Raw genomic sequence first — 16,434 nt, forward strand, 5'->3', positions numbered from 1 at the left:
TGGGGTTTATTTACTAAAGCTGGAAAGTGCAAAATCTGCATAGAAACCAATGAGCTTCTAATCCCAACTTGTTCAATTAAGCTTTGGTAATAAAACCCGAAAGCTCATTGGTTACTATGCAGAGGTGAGCCTGATTTTGCACTTTCCAGCTTTAGTAAATAGACCCCATTGTGTACTTATAATTGAGGTATACCTGTATATTAATGAGGAAAAAAAATGAGGACATTCTGTGGCGAAAAGGAAATACTGCAGGGACCAGCGCTAGAAAGGAGGTGAGTATTTCAGGCAAAGCTGAATTTAAGAAACTGGGGGTCCTTGGACATGGGCTTTAACCCCCCTGACGGTATTCCCGAGTCTGACTCGGGGTGGATTTTTTATACCAAGAGCAGTATCCCCGAGTCAGACTCGGGACTGCATCGCTGGATCCAGGAGGAGGTTTACTTACCTTCTCCCTCGGATCCAGCGTTGTCTCCCCGCTGTACGAGCGAGCCGTGTCTCGCTCGATGCATTACATCGCCGATCTCCGTGCCCTGCGAGCGTTGCGACGCACGGGCACGGAGATCGGCGCCAAATTCAAAAAGTGAAACAAACAGTAAACATACAGTATAATGTAATCTTACAGATTACATTGCTGTATGTAAATATTTCACATCCCCGTTGTCCCTAGTGGTCTGCCCAGTGTCCTGCATGCAGTTTTATATAATAAAAACTGTTCTTTATGCCTGGAAACTGGAGATTGCCCATAGCAACCAAAACTGTCACTGTACATCAAAAATGATTTTAGACCAGCTAGAAAACAGCGATAATAAATTAGAATCACTCGCAGAATTGAGCGATAGCGATTTGTGGGGAGATCCGTCATCAAATACTGAAAAGTAATGACAGTGACAATTCTGCAACTGAGCAAATTTCAGTGTTTTTGATTTGATTACATTATTGAATAATTTTTATTATTGTTATATTATTATTTGGTACAATTATTTATAATTATTTATTATATTATAATTTATGATTTAATTTTTCAAACTTTATCATACCCGGGATGTCTGCTAGACTCTGGTTTGGACAGATTTAAGAGAGTTATTCCTAAGAATTGCAGGACTACAATATAAAACGCCAAATTTTCATGCAAAATAATGGTACCGCTTTTAGCACCTAAAATCCGAAATAATCGTACCGCCAGGGAGGTTAATGAAGTCTTGTACTTAAAGCCAAAGTTCAACTTTGGGAAAATGTTACATGTTCTACCCGTTCTGAGGGTGGAACATGTAACATGTTCTGCAGCCAATCCCTGCATTCCCTGTGACAGTAGACCAAGGATCTTCTCCTGTTGTCACTGTTTGAAAAGAGTGTGGCCATGCGGGGAACATACATATCCATGTGAATCAATGAAGTACAAGTACCAACAGCCTTTGCAGCTGTCAGCTGGTAGTTTTTGTTGAACGCTCAAGTAATTCATTAAGCCTTCCTTTCTGTGTAACTGCCTGCTCATATGATGTATGGGCAGTCTGTAGGAGTCCAGCGTGGCACCCACAATCTGCTGATCGCCAAGGAAATACTTTCCAGGCTCCTATAAAAAAATGAGTAAGTGCTGAAAAAAAGATGTGCATTTATTACTTTTTTTTTTTTAAATGAACTTATTCCAAACAAGTAGTAAGTATACTTAAGGAAATAAAGACACACAAAACATGAACCAATTTTATAGAATCCGTGATCTTTTTATGTTTAAGTGATAAAAAAAAAATTACATATTCATATTCCTGAGATATAATACAAATTAACAAATAAACATTCCTAAAAACACACACCAAATAAAATACAGCAAAGGTTTAACACAGTGATCCGTAGTTCCCAATAAAACATCCATATCTGCCTTGCTGCACCTTTTAAAAGTGAAGGCCTTAGGCCCCATCCACGCATTGGGGTTGATTTACTAAAAACAAAGACTGTGCACTTTGCAAGGTGCAGTTGCCCTCTGCAGGGGCAGTTGCTCCAGGGCTTCAATCTTCCAATCATGTGCAAGCAAAAATGCTGTTTTTTTTGTTCCTTGCATGTGATTGGATATTCTTTGCAAAGAGAACCTTTACCTCTTTTTCTTTTCCCCCAAAAATTTTTATTGAGCATATTAAAAGGTTACATCACAAACATCGGGTATTATATTGGCAGCAATAGCAGTACATACAGAATGCTATATGTCTACTGTAATGTCATCATAATGTCATCATTGCTGGTGTCATCTCTTCTGGAATCTCTTACAAATCATCCTACACTATTTTTGCTCTTTTGTTTTAAACCAATGTCATAACACTAGACATCCACCATAAGGACAAAACCTCAAATATATTTTCAATATTTCCATTTTATTATATCCATACTCTCGTCCTCCGTTGTAATCCCCCTTGCCGATTCCTTCACTTATCTACCTCCGCCGCTCTGTTCCTCATCCTCCTCTAGGGTATTTTTTGAGTCAGTCCACCCTAAACCATACCTTTCTGAACTTCTTGGGGGCCCCCCTCGCCTCATATGTCATGTGATATAGAAGCACATCAGCGTTTACTATCTTCACCCACATTCCCTGAGTTTGTTGTCATAAATCCATCTCTGGGCGATCAATTTCCGCACTCCGAAGTACAGAAGTCTGAGGAACAATTTAGTATGCACATTTACCTCCTCCTGGTCAGACTCCCAGGAGGCATCGTAAGGGGAAACATATATTCAGGAGGGCAAAATGATCGGAGATGGGCTCAGTCACCCCGGACCACAGGGGCCGTATCCTAGGGCAATCCCATACCATATGTATAAACGTTCCCTCGGCTCCCCTGCACTTGTGGCACTCTGCGAAATCTCTCCTGTGCATTGGAAATAGTCTGGTCGGTGTTTAATATACCTGATGCAGATATCTACCTTTATCTCATTTACTAAGCTCTGGAGCAACTGCCCTTTGCAAAGTACACAGTCTATTTGCCTTTAGTAAATCAACCCCTATGTGTGCAATGCGTTGCTGTACATATAAGGCAGGAAAAAATGGACATGTACTATTTTTCATGTAGAACAGCACAACATACAAATGGGTCACATCTGTATGATACCGTTTACTACAATGCAAATGCGTTGTGCTGCAATGCCAAGGTGCATTGGGGTACCATTCCAAATTGATGCCATCATAAAACACCAACCTGTGTGTAATGTGTTGCTAAAACAGGATAGTATTAATGGGCTCTTAGAAGAATCTCCTAATTTCATACTACTGGAAGGTGGCTGTTCAGTGATTTGCAGCTCATTGTAAGGCCAAGGACTTGGTGTGAGGTGGTACCTTGTGGTTTCTATGAGTATCTTTGGCAGCAGTTCTCCAAAAACAAAAAACAAAAAAACTGCTTATCAGCGAGGATCATTTCCAGCAAGTACTCAGACTTAATGGTGCCCTGGAATTTAATAAGCTGAGAACAGCAAACCACTGAACAGCTATAAGAGTGATTGCAATAAAACTTGCATGATGATAAATAAATATTTTACCATTGCAACTGGGCTTGTGTCCATTTGATATATCCAACATACTTAATAATCAGAACAGATTAAATCAAGATCATAAAGTAATTTTGATACTAATATTATAAGCAATGAACACCGAAAACACCTGTTATATTGTTTATTGTTCTATTGTTGATTTAGTAACCGCTTAAGCCCTGGACCATTTTGCTGGCCAAAGACCAGAGCACTTTTTGCGATTCGGCACTGCGCCGTTTTAACTGACAATTGCGCGGCTGTGCGACGTGGCTCCCAAACAAAATTGATGTCCTTTTTTTCCCCACAAATAGAGCTTTCTTTTGGTGGAATTTGATCACCCCTGCGGTTTTTATTTTTTGCGCTATAAACAAAAATAGAGCGTCAATTTTGAAAAAAAATAATGCATTCTTTTTCTATAATAAATATCCCCCAAAAATATATCTAAAAAAAAATGTTTTCCTCAGCTTAGGCCAATACGTATTCTTCTACATATTTTTTGTAATACACTACCTTTGCATGTTTTCCCTGTGCTGGCGTGGGTTTCCTCTGGGTACTCCGGTTTCCTCCCACACTCCAAAGACATGCAGGTAGGTTAATTGATTTCTGTCCAAAATTGGCCCTAGTATATGAATGGGGACCTTGGATTGTGGGCTTCTTGAGGGTAGGGATGGATGTGAGTGTGCAATGTACAGGGATAGGGACAATTGTAGACACTCACTCAGGTTGAACTGGATGGACTGGTGTCTTTATTCAACCTTACTAACTATGTTTACAAAATAGGGGATAGTTTTATGGCATTTTTATTAATCATTTTTTTTTTTTTACTAGTAATGGTGGCGATCAGCGATTTTTATCATCACTGCGAAATTACGGCGGACACATCGGTTAACCACTAGGGGGCAGTGTAAGGGTTAAGTATGTCCTGGGGAGTGATTCTAACTGTGGGGGGGGCATGGTTACAAGTGACACGTCACTGATCTCTGCTCCCAATCAGGGAGCAGAGATCAGTGACACTGTCACTAGGCAGAACGGGGAGATGCTTGTTTACATTAGCATCTCCCCGTTCTTCCTCTCCATGAGGCGATCGCAGATATCCCTGCGGCGATCGAGTCCGCGAGACCCGCGACCCGACTCATGGAGGCGCGCACACGATGACACGGTGGCAAATTTAAAGGGACGTACAGGTACGCCAATTTGCCTAGCCGTGCCATTCTGTCGACATATTAATAGCCAAGGCAACAAAGCCCATAATATTTGACATATAGCTTAGCTGATGCATATAGTAAAAAGGAACATATACAGTCCTATGATGGAAAAACAAACAAATCCAATTGAAGTTAAATGCGGACTACCTTACACTAGTTCATATACACCATTAAAGAGTGAACGTCAATACTTCAGGCATTTATGAAGTTCTGTTCACTCCATGTTGGAATCCATGCCACAGAAAGTTACCATGCTATATATGAACCTCAGATATACAGAATATGGACATGACTGCATGGATGGCCATTTGATCTGTAGTTTCACCTCTATGTATATGCTGCTATATTTGGGTTTTTCCATCAATGAGACCATATATACCACTATATGAGTATTAATATGAGAAGAAATAATGGAAAGAACTCCAGTCCTGAGGTTATCTTTTTACAAGTTCATATACTTACAGTTTAGGATTCCCATTTTTTAAATGTATTTTTAAGTTACATTGGTCCAACTTGGACCAGTGTAGCTATGCATATACCTCATACCTTGCCGATCCCTCTAGAAGCTGGAAAACACTGTAGCAGACACTGCTACTCCAGTTATCTTCACTAAGTTCCGGGTCCCCTGACACAGTGCCCACTCGGAAAGGGCATGATTGAGGAAATGCTTTGCATTTTTCTCATTGAATGCAAAGCATTCTCTAAATTGGATGGGATGGAGATGTGGAGAAGGGATGTCATGATCTCTGCCTCATCCAATCAGGGAACATATTGTATTCATTTAGAGAATACAAAGAGATCTCTGAATGGCACCTGTTTCAAATTTTGAGTGCCCCATAGATGGCAGGGCAGCCACTAGGTACAGGACCTGGAAGCTAGTGGAGATCACTGGAGTAGTGGTGTTTACTTGAGTGATTTCAAGCTTCCACAAAGATAGGCCAGGTATGGTATATACATAGTTACTTTGGTCCAAGCTTCACTTATGTGCGCTGATGAGGCTGCATTGATGTGCACTAATGAAGCTACACTGATGTGCACTAATGAGGTTGTACTGATGAGACTGCACTGGTGAGGCTGAACTGATGGGCACTAATGAGACTGCACTGATGTGGCAGCACTAAAGGGGCACACCGATGAGGCAGCACTGATAAGCTGTATTGATGGGCACTGATAAGGAGACATTGCAGAGGCTGCACTGAAAGGTGGCAATGACAATGTGTGAGGAAAGGAATGCCGATAACTGGCATGGTTGTTTACATGTGATCACATGGTAAAGGGCTGCTGTGATTGCCCCTTTGCCTTGATTTAGGGTCAGCCGTGTCCAGAATGCGGGAGACATGTTCTGGGAGGAAATCCAAGAACCAGAGAGCCATGCTGTAACTGTCTTTCAGCTATAGCACAGTACTGAAGAGGATATACAAACAGGCGTTTTCAAGTTTTATTGCTTATCCCGGCATACTTCCAAGTAAATTCATAGTCATCATTGAGGTTCACACAATGAACATGCCAACTTTCGTATGAGTGTACCTGGGTTTTTTTTGGCTCACAGTGTGCAGATAGTACATATGCCAGCATAAAAAAACAGCGTGATAATGCTCAAACATTTTGCTGACCAGTAGATTCAACCTTGAGGCATTTTGGTCAGCAAAGTGTCAGTCAGCACCAACATTTGCATTCACCATAGAGATTATTTGCTATTAGGCCTGGACTTCTGAAAGGCTGCAGAGGCCCGAATTCAGTATGGCCATTTTTTTTTTAAAAAAGGGCGGAAGGCTACCAGATGTTTTTTGTTCACGTTCTAACATTAATAAGACCTCAGGAATAATAAAAAAAAAACTAAAACAACTAGTATGCATTACTTCATTACATTGGGGTGACATTCATTTTAAACAATATATATTTCACAGATGAAATTATCTGTAGAGAAATTTGCTTTTTTTCTGACAGAAATTCTATTCCCCTTCTGTGGTTCTGGTGTAATATGGGGGAACGCTGAAGAATCTTAGGGTAGAAGCTTTGGGCAGCAAGAGCCATTGGGGGTCATTTACTAAAGGAAAATCCACTTTGCACTGCAAGTGCACTTGGTAGTAAAGTCGCTGTAGATCCGAGAGGGACATGCAAGGAAAATAAAAAACAGCATTTTAGCTTGCACATGATTGGATGATAAAATCAGCAGAGCTTCCACTCATTTCAGATCTACCCCTTAGATTTAGAGCGACTGCACTTCCAAGTGTACTTTCAGACATTCTTAAGGCAGCACGGTAAATGAAGCCTGTGGGTAGAAATCACTAAAATATGGGCTTTCATCTCTGTGAAATATATAATACATAACACACATATTATAAAGCTTCAAGGCACTATCTGTTATCAGCCAGTGAATACCAGAGCTTAATACTGGTACAAAATAATACAGATCTCACCATTGCCAGCAATGGATTCTGTGCAAAAAAAAAAAAGAAAACGAAAATACTTTCTAATATATACTTCAATCAAAGTATGAATGATGTTTGGTGATCAAAACCGTACATTACATTTTCAGTGCTGCATCCATATGACCGCAGTGCCTTTGTGTAAACTAGAATAAAGAATCTATATTACAGCATGAATGCAATACATACATAGACTCTATGACCATGTAAATGTTAGGAAAATAAAGTGTATTCAAAGGCAAAACATTTTTGTTGTAGTTTTTGGATAGAATGGGAAATAGTTAGATCCTCTGTTGGGTTTTTATTGCATGTCATAAATCCATCAAACCCCAGACCCATACGTTTCCTTCTTTATTCCAGAATTCACGACCCACTGTGACACCGTCAACACCCATTTGACAAAGACGTCAGCCTCACAGTTTTAATTAGGTCAAATCCCAAAAGCCATATATAGTGAAATAACCAATACCACATATGTTTTGGGGCTGCTGAAGACCCCTCTTTCAAGTGGTCAGTCTCTGTTACCTTTAGAAAGGGTTCCTCCAGTGACGAAATGTCAGTGGTGTTGATCATCTGACACCTATTTATATATGGCTTTCATGATGTGACCTCATTAAAACTCCAAAGCTTATTGGCTGAGTGCTGGCATCTTTGTAGAAAGATTCTTATTGCTATCTGTGTCACCGCATTCGCATTCTTGATTCGTCCTGGTGACCACCATTTTGGAATTGTCACCAAAACAAGAATGAAGGGGAAGTCTTCCGCTTTGCATACTTCTTTATGTGTCAATTGTCTACCTCACGTTGGAGAGATTTCCTCTAACTTCTGGCTTTCTCTATAAGGCTACTTTGAGTCTGAGGCGCTTTACAGGCGCTATAGCGCTAAAACTAGCGCTAATCCTGTCACTCCAGTGTGAAAGCTCGAGTGCTTTCACACGGAAGAGGTGCCCTGGCAGGACGCTAAACAAAGTCCTGCAGGCAGCATCTTTGAGGCACTTTAAGAATGATGTATACACGGTTCCTAAAGTGCCACTGCCCACGGAAATCAATGGGCAGAGGCGCTGAAGCGCCGGAAAATCGCCATAGCAACGGCGCTTTTAACTATTTTTTGGCCACAAGCGGGGATTAAAAGCGCAGCTAAAACAACGGCAAAGTGCTGCTAAAAATGGTGCCGCTTTACCGCCGATGCCCCCAACACCACAGTGCTATAAGGAAAGTCTTACAAATGAGTCACAGATGGTGAAAAAACCTGACAGGGTTTAAACATTTTCTACTCAATCCAAAATGAATAATAAAGTTTTGGCCTAAAGCAGAACTAAAGTCTCCATTAAAAAACTTTGAGTAGGCAGCTCTTTATTGCAAAAGAGACATGCAATGTCAACCCACGCTGGCCATTGAAGATGGCTGACACCCAGAAGAAACCAGCGTGGGACTTCGGACCGTTGACGTAGAGGTAAGAATTTTGGATTTTAGTTCTGCTCTAAGATATACAGTGCAATAAAGGATATCTTTCCTTTTTCTATTCTGGTCTGTCCATGTCAAGCAATTTATAATGGATCATACTTACCTGAAACCCACCTTCTGAAATCTTCAATGTGTAGCCAGCCTGGTACCACGCAGCCTTTATATTGAAACCTCCAAAACTCTGGCTCGCATACTGCAGGCTCCATATTACTCGGATGGGCGTCTCATACAGGGGAGTGGGATCCCCAGCACAATTTGGAGGATTTCGGGAGGCTGTGAGGTAACAGTCAGGCTGCACAATAAGGATAGTGTGGAAGAGCAGACTTACAGGTGAGCACCACCTACTATAAAAATGCTGGCTGGGGGGTGACCAGAGAAGAACGGACTGGGCACATATCCTTTATGGGGGAACTCCAATCAAAGAACAGATTTCAATCAGCCAAATTCAATAACTGGAGGTTTTTTTTTGAATCCCAACCTTTTCCAGTGAGGAGACTCACTTGCCAATAGCTATCTGAGATTTTGAAGTGAATCGGAAAGGATTAACCCTTTTACTGCCACCACTGTAAAGACTATGACATGACAGGCAAAATCTGAAAACAAGCTTTAAAAGCAACTGCAAATTTGTCTTGGCATTGGATTCAGGGGTCTTCATAAAAGGCATCTATCACCACTTGTATTTGCTTTCAGTTCCCTTATAACCATAATAAAGTTCAATAAAAATATAAAATGCACAAATAGCATATTTAAATAAAAAGAGTCAGAGTCAGTAGTTACTAAAGGTTAGTACGCACATAGGCGCCTAATACGCTACATATATTGGAAATCCCCACATCAAAAACTATATGGCTGAAAGTCTTTAATTTGGTTTAGTCCACAAAGAGCATTTTATTGTGCATGTAAAAAAAAAAAAAAGGCTCTGCAATTAAAGGATTAAATCCAAAAGAACTGGACCAGAGAAAGCGGTTGCCATTTATTTTAACAGCCACAAATCCCTACTCTGTCCCTCTGAAACTAGACTTGTGGTTTACATATAAAAATTAAAAATGGCTGACAGATTGGCTTTAAATACGAAGTTTGGTTTGGACTAACAAACATTAAAATAAGATTAAGGAAAGGGATGGTTGGTACTCAGGATGACATCCAAAATAGTATTTCTTTATTAAATACATGTACAGAGCTGTAAAACAGCCTACGCATGTCAGACGTTAGTCCTTAGTCATGAAAATAATATTGTAGACAGCTAGGCTAATAAAATCTGTGGGTGTACACGACTAGGCTACCATGCCATACCTCCCATCTTTAGAAATGGATAAAAAAGTGAACCTTGGGATGAAGAAGACACACAGAGCACGGCACACCTTGCCAAAAAAATCTAAACTGAGCAATAATGACCAACAAGAGGTGGGGGAGAACAATAAATGTCCAATAAGGGACTGGGAAAAACAAGAGGTGTTGAGCAGAGGTGTTTAATAACAGTGCTCAGTGGGAGTTAGGGGTAACAAAAGAGCCCAATTGGGGGTGGGGGGAACAATAGAACACAGCCAGGGTTGGAACAGCAGGGGGTTGGGAGAAACAACAGTGCCCTGTGGAAGGCAAGATAGAAAAATAATGGGGAAAACAATATCTCCCAGTGAGGAGGACAATGGTGCTTAGTGGGGAGTGTAAAAGAACAGTACCCAGCCAGATATGGGGTAGGATAATAGTGCCCAGCTGGGAATGGTGGAGGACAATAGTGACCAGCCAGGGATGGGGCAGAACACTAGTGACCAGCCAGGGATGGGGCGACAAAAGTGACCAGCCAGGGATGGGGCAAGACAAGGTGACCAATAAGGGATGGGACAAGACAATAGTGGCCAGCCAGGGATGGGGCAGAACACTAGTGACCAGCCAGGGATGAGGCAAGACAATAGTGACCAGTCAGGGATGGGGCAAGACAAAAGTGACCAGCCAGGGTTGGGGCAGGACAATAGTAACCAGCAGGAGATAAGAGGAGAACAATTTGCCCAGCGGAGATGGGGAAGAACAATAGTGTTCAGTGAAGGGGTGGGGAGAACCATGCCAGTGGGATGTATGAGTAAACATTGATGTCAGTGGAGAACACCTACCTTGCACAGAAGTCTGTGTTCCTCACTGCTGCTCTCTCCTTCCTCCTCCTGCTGCCAGACCTATGCTGACTTTGTTGGTCATGAGTTCAAATGGAGCAGTGTGTTGGAACAAGCCTGGATCTGTGATAAAATCCCAGTAAATTCCCATGGAATCCAGGACAGCTGGGGGTATGTACCATGTAAAAGACATGCAGATGTATGCGTGTGGTAGTGGGGTATATATGGGTGCTCTTGCTGCTACCATAGTACCATGGAAGCTGCCTGACTGGAACTGATTTGATGTGTCTGCATTTGTTTGATTTTTTTTGTTCTAATGTTATGAAATAAAATGGAGGGGTAGGTATATTTACTAGTCCAAACCACACCTGTCATATAAGCTGCCACTGCTCATGGCATTGCTGGCTAGCAGGTCTCACTACTGGACAGCAAGAATTGTGAGCTACTACACACCCCGGTGCAGAGACCCATCATTCTCCTGCATTCCCACATTTTGGCAAGTGTTAGCTCTTTAACACTTTGCAATCTGTTATTGAATTTGGCTGAGTGTGCAAACAGCGATTCATTTTCCTTTGGTGCCCTGCAGTATTCCATCTTGGCTTCTCAGGTGTACCAGGTGTAAGCCTCCCTCACTCTAGCTTATCTGAGTGTCATTTACTTAAAAAAAATAATTACTGAGTGTCAATAACACTTTACAAACAGCATTCTTTGACCCACGAGTGGTTTTTCACCCTTACAGCAATTCACAGATCTGTACGTGGTTTGAGATTTCAGGCCTTCACCTGTCAGTAGAGGTAATTCTGTTCCATAGAAATCCAGTGTTTGATTAGTAAAAGTAACTGAAGGGTCCCCTTCTTCTAAAGGGTCCCTTGAGAATAACAGCAATACTTGGCAGTCTAGAGGTAGACCAATGATATACGTTGGTTCTCAAAGAGAACAATTGTATTCTAATGAAAGCGCAGCAATACCAGATTTTACCAGCAGGTGATTCTGCAAGAGAATGGTGGAGTTATGTGCACTTGACACTCAGAAATAGCAGGGCAGGACTCCCTTGTTACTACACTAAGTGGTCCCAATAAAGGAATTGGCAAAAGAAATAAAACATACATATTTAACCAGATATAAATGTACTAATCTCTAGTAATTTCTGTCTGGATTGGAGTTCCCCTTTCAGTGAGGTTTTAACATATGATGAGGCATAGTAGTTCAGAGATTGTAAAAATGTAAAAAATAATAATACAGCACTTTATGATGAGTTAATTTTGCATTGCAGAATTAAGTAAAAACAATAGAATATCCTCAGTCCTCCATTTCACACATTCTGAGAGTTCATCGATGACATTGGTTTTGAAGTTACCATGTGATAGTTTACTGGTCCCATCTTGGCTTCCATGCCATGCCTGGGATGAACAGTTCCAATGATAGAGGATCCATTCCAGAACCACCAAGCATGACTTCATTAATCATTAAACGAAATGGCTGAAAGCAACATGGCAGGCAAAGAAAGGAGTCCTCGCTGCTGCATATGAATGACCAATGCAGCCACTTCTGAATCTGCTGTTTTGTTTGATGAGGGCAGCACGTATCAAGTACAACCTTGGGCAGATCTGAAGGATAACTTGTGCCATTCTTTGCAGAGATGAAATTACCAGAAAAAAAAAATAGCATCCTTTTCTACAGCATTTCTAGGTGGAGGAAGATTTACACAAATTTCCTGCTAAATTCAGCATCATCGCCCTCGTCTGGAGTCACGGTAACGCCAATGGAGGGTCACAGCGATCAGCAGCATCCGCCTTCATGTAATTTCGTGTTAAAGGAGGCAGATAGAGTTTACTGGTAGCGGAAGTTGCTCACTTTTATTACAGGTCCCAAGGACATGCCATCATACATGAAGCGATTCCCCTGTCTGATAAGAGGGGCAAAAGTTACAGTGAATGCCCCCGCTAAGATCCTTCAGCACGCCTTCCCGCACCAACATCTGTAGCAGCTTCCTCTCTTTGGTGACGTCATGCATCGGCTGTCTGTTCATTGAGTTCATACAAAGGTTACCGAAATAATGCAGAGGGATGTCTGGCTGACTGAGGTCATAGCCAAAGCCGGCTAAACTCACTTCATCACACAGGTGTGTAGCTAGGACCACAGCGATTGCACCGATAGTCGGGACATTCTAGACAGAGAGGACAAAGGTCAAGTGAATAATATAACGAAAGGCTTTTACAGTCTACATAATTATTTTATTTCATTATATGGTGACAGCATACTCAATAACACTTTATAGAGAACTCTGAATTGTTTACCCTGCCCTGAGGCAGATTACCGTCTAATGCTGTCACCACTGTCCAATCTAATACTGATACCGCTGACATACAGACAGGCAATCTAATGCCGGAACCACTGCCATACAGACAATATAAGTTCCATTGCCACACAGCCAATCTAATGCTGCTACCACTCTACCACTGGCATACAGACAATCACTATAGCAGCATTAGATGGCCCGTATGGCAGTAGTAGCAGTATTAGATTATATAACACTGAAAGCAACATTCGATTGAATATATGTCAGTGGCAGCAGCATTAGATTGTATGACAGTGATAGTAACATTAGATTTCCTGTATGATAGTGCAAGTAGCATTAGATTGTCTGTATTATAGTGCAGGGAGCATTAGATTGTCTGTATTATAGTGCAGGTGGCATTAGATTGTCTGTATTATAGTGCAGGTGGCATTAGATTGTCTGTATTATAGTGCAGGTGGCATTAGATTGTCTGTATTATAGTGCAGGTGGCATTAGATTGCCTGTATTATAGTGCAGGTGGCATTAGATTGTCTGTATTATATATTATAGTGCAGGTGGCATTAGATTGTCTGTATTATAGTGCAGGTGGCATTGGATTGTCTGTATTATAGTGCAGGTGGCATTAGATTGCCTGTATTATAGTGCTGGTGGCATTAGATTGCCTGTATTATAGTGCAGGTGGCATTGGATTGTCTGTATTATAGTGCAGGTGGCATTAGATTGTGTAGCAGGAACCAAAAGAAGAGCACACACCGCTCCAGGCAAATCTTCAGGTGCAAATGGTTGACAGGTGCAGACCCCGACTCACCACCGTCCAATGCGTATAAAATGAAGAAATGGTCGCGCTCTGAATTTCCAAAAAACTTGCTTGATGTACCTTTATTGTCACAAATGTATCAGACAAACACAGGACAAGCAGTTGACATGTTTCACGAGCGATAACTTGCTTGTTCACAAGCAAGTGACAAGTAGCATACACTAAGCAGACTGTTTAAGGAGTAACCCCTATGTTTTTTGCAGTTAGCTTAATTCTAAGCAGGTGGTTTTAGGTGTGCCTGATTAGGGGTTACTCCTTAAACAGCCTGCTTAGTGTATGCTACTTTTGTTGTGAACAAGCAAGCTATCGCTTGTAAAACATGTCAACTGCTTGTCCTGTGTTTGTCTGATACATTTGTGACAATAAAGGTACATCAAGCAAGTTTTTTGGAAATTCAGAGAGCGACCATTTCTTCATTTTATACGCATTGGACGGTGGTGAGTCGGGGGTCTGCACCTGTCATCCATTTGCACCTGAAGATTTGCCTGGAGCGGTGTGTGCTCTTCTTTTGGTTCCTGCTACACAATCTAATGCCACCTGCACTATAATACAGACAATCCAATGCCACCTGCACTATAATACAGACAATCCAATGCCACCTGCACTATAATACAGACAATCTAATGCCACCTGCACTATAATACAGACAATCCAATGTTGCTATCACTGTCATACAATCTAATGCTGCTACCACTGCCATATAGCCAATCTAATGTTGCTTTCAGTGTTATACAATCTAATACTGCTACCACTGCCATACAGGCCATCTAATACTGCTATCACCACTATCCAGCCAATCGAATGCTGCTACCATTGCCATACAGACAGGCAAACTAATGTTGCTTTTTATGTCATACAATCTAATGCTGCTACCACCACCACTATATAGTCAATATAATGCCAAAACTACTGTCATACAGCTTGATGCCAGTATTATTGTCATATAGCCAGTCTAGTGTTGCTACCGCTGTCATACAACCAATGTAATATCCCGTACACACGGTCGGACTTTCTGACGGAAAAAGCGCAATCGGATCGTGTTGTCGGAAAATCCGATCGTGTGTGGGCTCCATCTGACTTTTTCCGTCGGAATTTCCAACACACAAAGTTTGAGAGCTGGATATAAAATTTTCCGACAACAAAATCCGATCATTTAAATTTGTGTGTAGACAATTCTGACGGACAAAGTGCCACACATGCTCAGAATAAATTACGAGACAAAAGCTATTGGCTACTGCCCTCTTTCTAGTCCCGTCGTACGAGTTGTACGTCACCTCGTATCTGAACGATTGGATTTTCCAACTTTGTACGACCGTGTGTATGAAAGACAAGTTTGGGCCAAAATCCGTCTGAAAAAAATCATACGGATTTTGTTGTCGGAATGTCCGAATGTGTGTACAGGGCACAATAGTGCTACCAGCATCATAAGACAATCCAATGCTTGTACTGATGCTATATAGTCAATCTAATGCTGCTACCACCATCATAAAGCCAATTTAATGCCGCAACCACTGTCTAATGCTGCAACCCCTGTCACATAGGGTAAGGATGCTTTTGCCCTCATACAGACAATCAAATTCTGCTACCACTGTCATGCAATCTAATGCTACTAATACAGGCATACCAACAAGCTAATGCTTATGCACTTCACAGGTTACAGGTACTTTTTTTAATATTGCACAAACTGTAAATGAAATGTGTTTGCCTTTAATAGAAATTAGGCAGGTAGCTATTGCTAAACTCCCATTGAAAATGCTAGATGACTGGCTGTTACTGGCCTTAAAGTATTTTGAATCCCTGTACTACAGCACGCATACTGCCAGCATAGTCACATCCTCCAATCTGCATATTTGTTCTGAGTCACTTTCTTTGCTGGCCTAAACTCTGCAAGACCTCAATTGCTAGTGAGGGAAGAGTAAGGTGTTGCTGGTCCTTAATGAAAAAAAACAATGCTGCAAGAGAAGTTAAAGTATCCTTAGGAGATCCTGTAGCTGGCAAGCTTTTACCAGGGACAGCTTTTAAAGCATTCCCTCCTTTCCTACATGCTCAGCGTAATTCCACCTGTAAGTGGATTCCTGGGTAAGTTCAGTATAGTACCTGAATCTTTGCATACACTATAAAAGCATAAAGCACATAAGCCCTCCCTACAGGAAAACCAGAAGATTTCAGCACAACTTGTTGTAGACGTCACAACCTGGGTGGCACAGTGGTGTAGTGGGTAGCACTCTCACCTAGCAGTAAAAAGTCGCTGGTTCAAATCCCAACCACGACACTACCTGCCTGGAGTTTGCATGTTCTCCCTGTGTCTGCATGGGTTTCCTCCGGTTTCCCCCCACACTCCAAAGACATGCAGGTAGGTTAGTTGGCTTCTGTCCAAAATTGGCCCTAGTATATGAATGGTGACCGTGGATTGTGGGCTCCTTGAGGGTAGGGATGGATGTGAGTGTGCAATAGAGGGATAGGTACAATTGTAGACACTCACTCAGGTTGAACTGGATGGACTGGTATTCAACCTTACTAACTATGTAACCCTTGTTCTGCTACAGAAATTGTGTTTTTTGGACTCGACTCCTGGCCTGTACCCTGGACTTCTGATACTTTGCTGCCTGTCC

General features: G+C 41.6%; 1 protein-coding gene across 2 annotated transcripts in view; it reads right to left on the minus strand.

Annotated features, from left to right (window-relative positions):
- Positions 1 to 1,697: 1,697 nt before the first annotated feature.
- Positions 1,698 to 16,434, minus strand: part of ST3GAL5 (ST3 beta-galactoside alpha-2,3-sialyltransferase 5) — a 168,412-nt gene continuing 153,675 nt past the window's right edge. For both annotated transcript variants that reach the window (XM_077477962.1, XM_077477961.1), the window contains one exon: positions 1,698 to 12,873. In XM_077477962.1, coding sequence (XP_077334088.1) covers positions 12,589 to 12,873 — 285 coding nt within the window. In that variant the 3' untranslated portion in view covers positions 1,698 to 12,588. The remainder of the gene's footprint in view (positions 12,874 to 16,434) is intronic.

This window comes from Lithobates pipiens, unplaced genomic scaffold, assembly GCF_037356315.1.
Source record: "Lithobates pipiens isolate NorthernLeopardFrog02 unplaced genomic scaffold, aLitPip1_a1.2 Scaffold_13, whole genome shotgun sequence".
Taxonomy (NCBI): domain Eukaryota; kingdom Metazoa; phylum Chordata; class Amphibia; order Anura; family Ranidae; genus Lithobates; species Lithobates pipiens.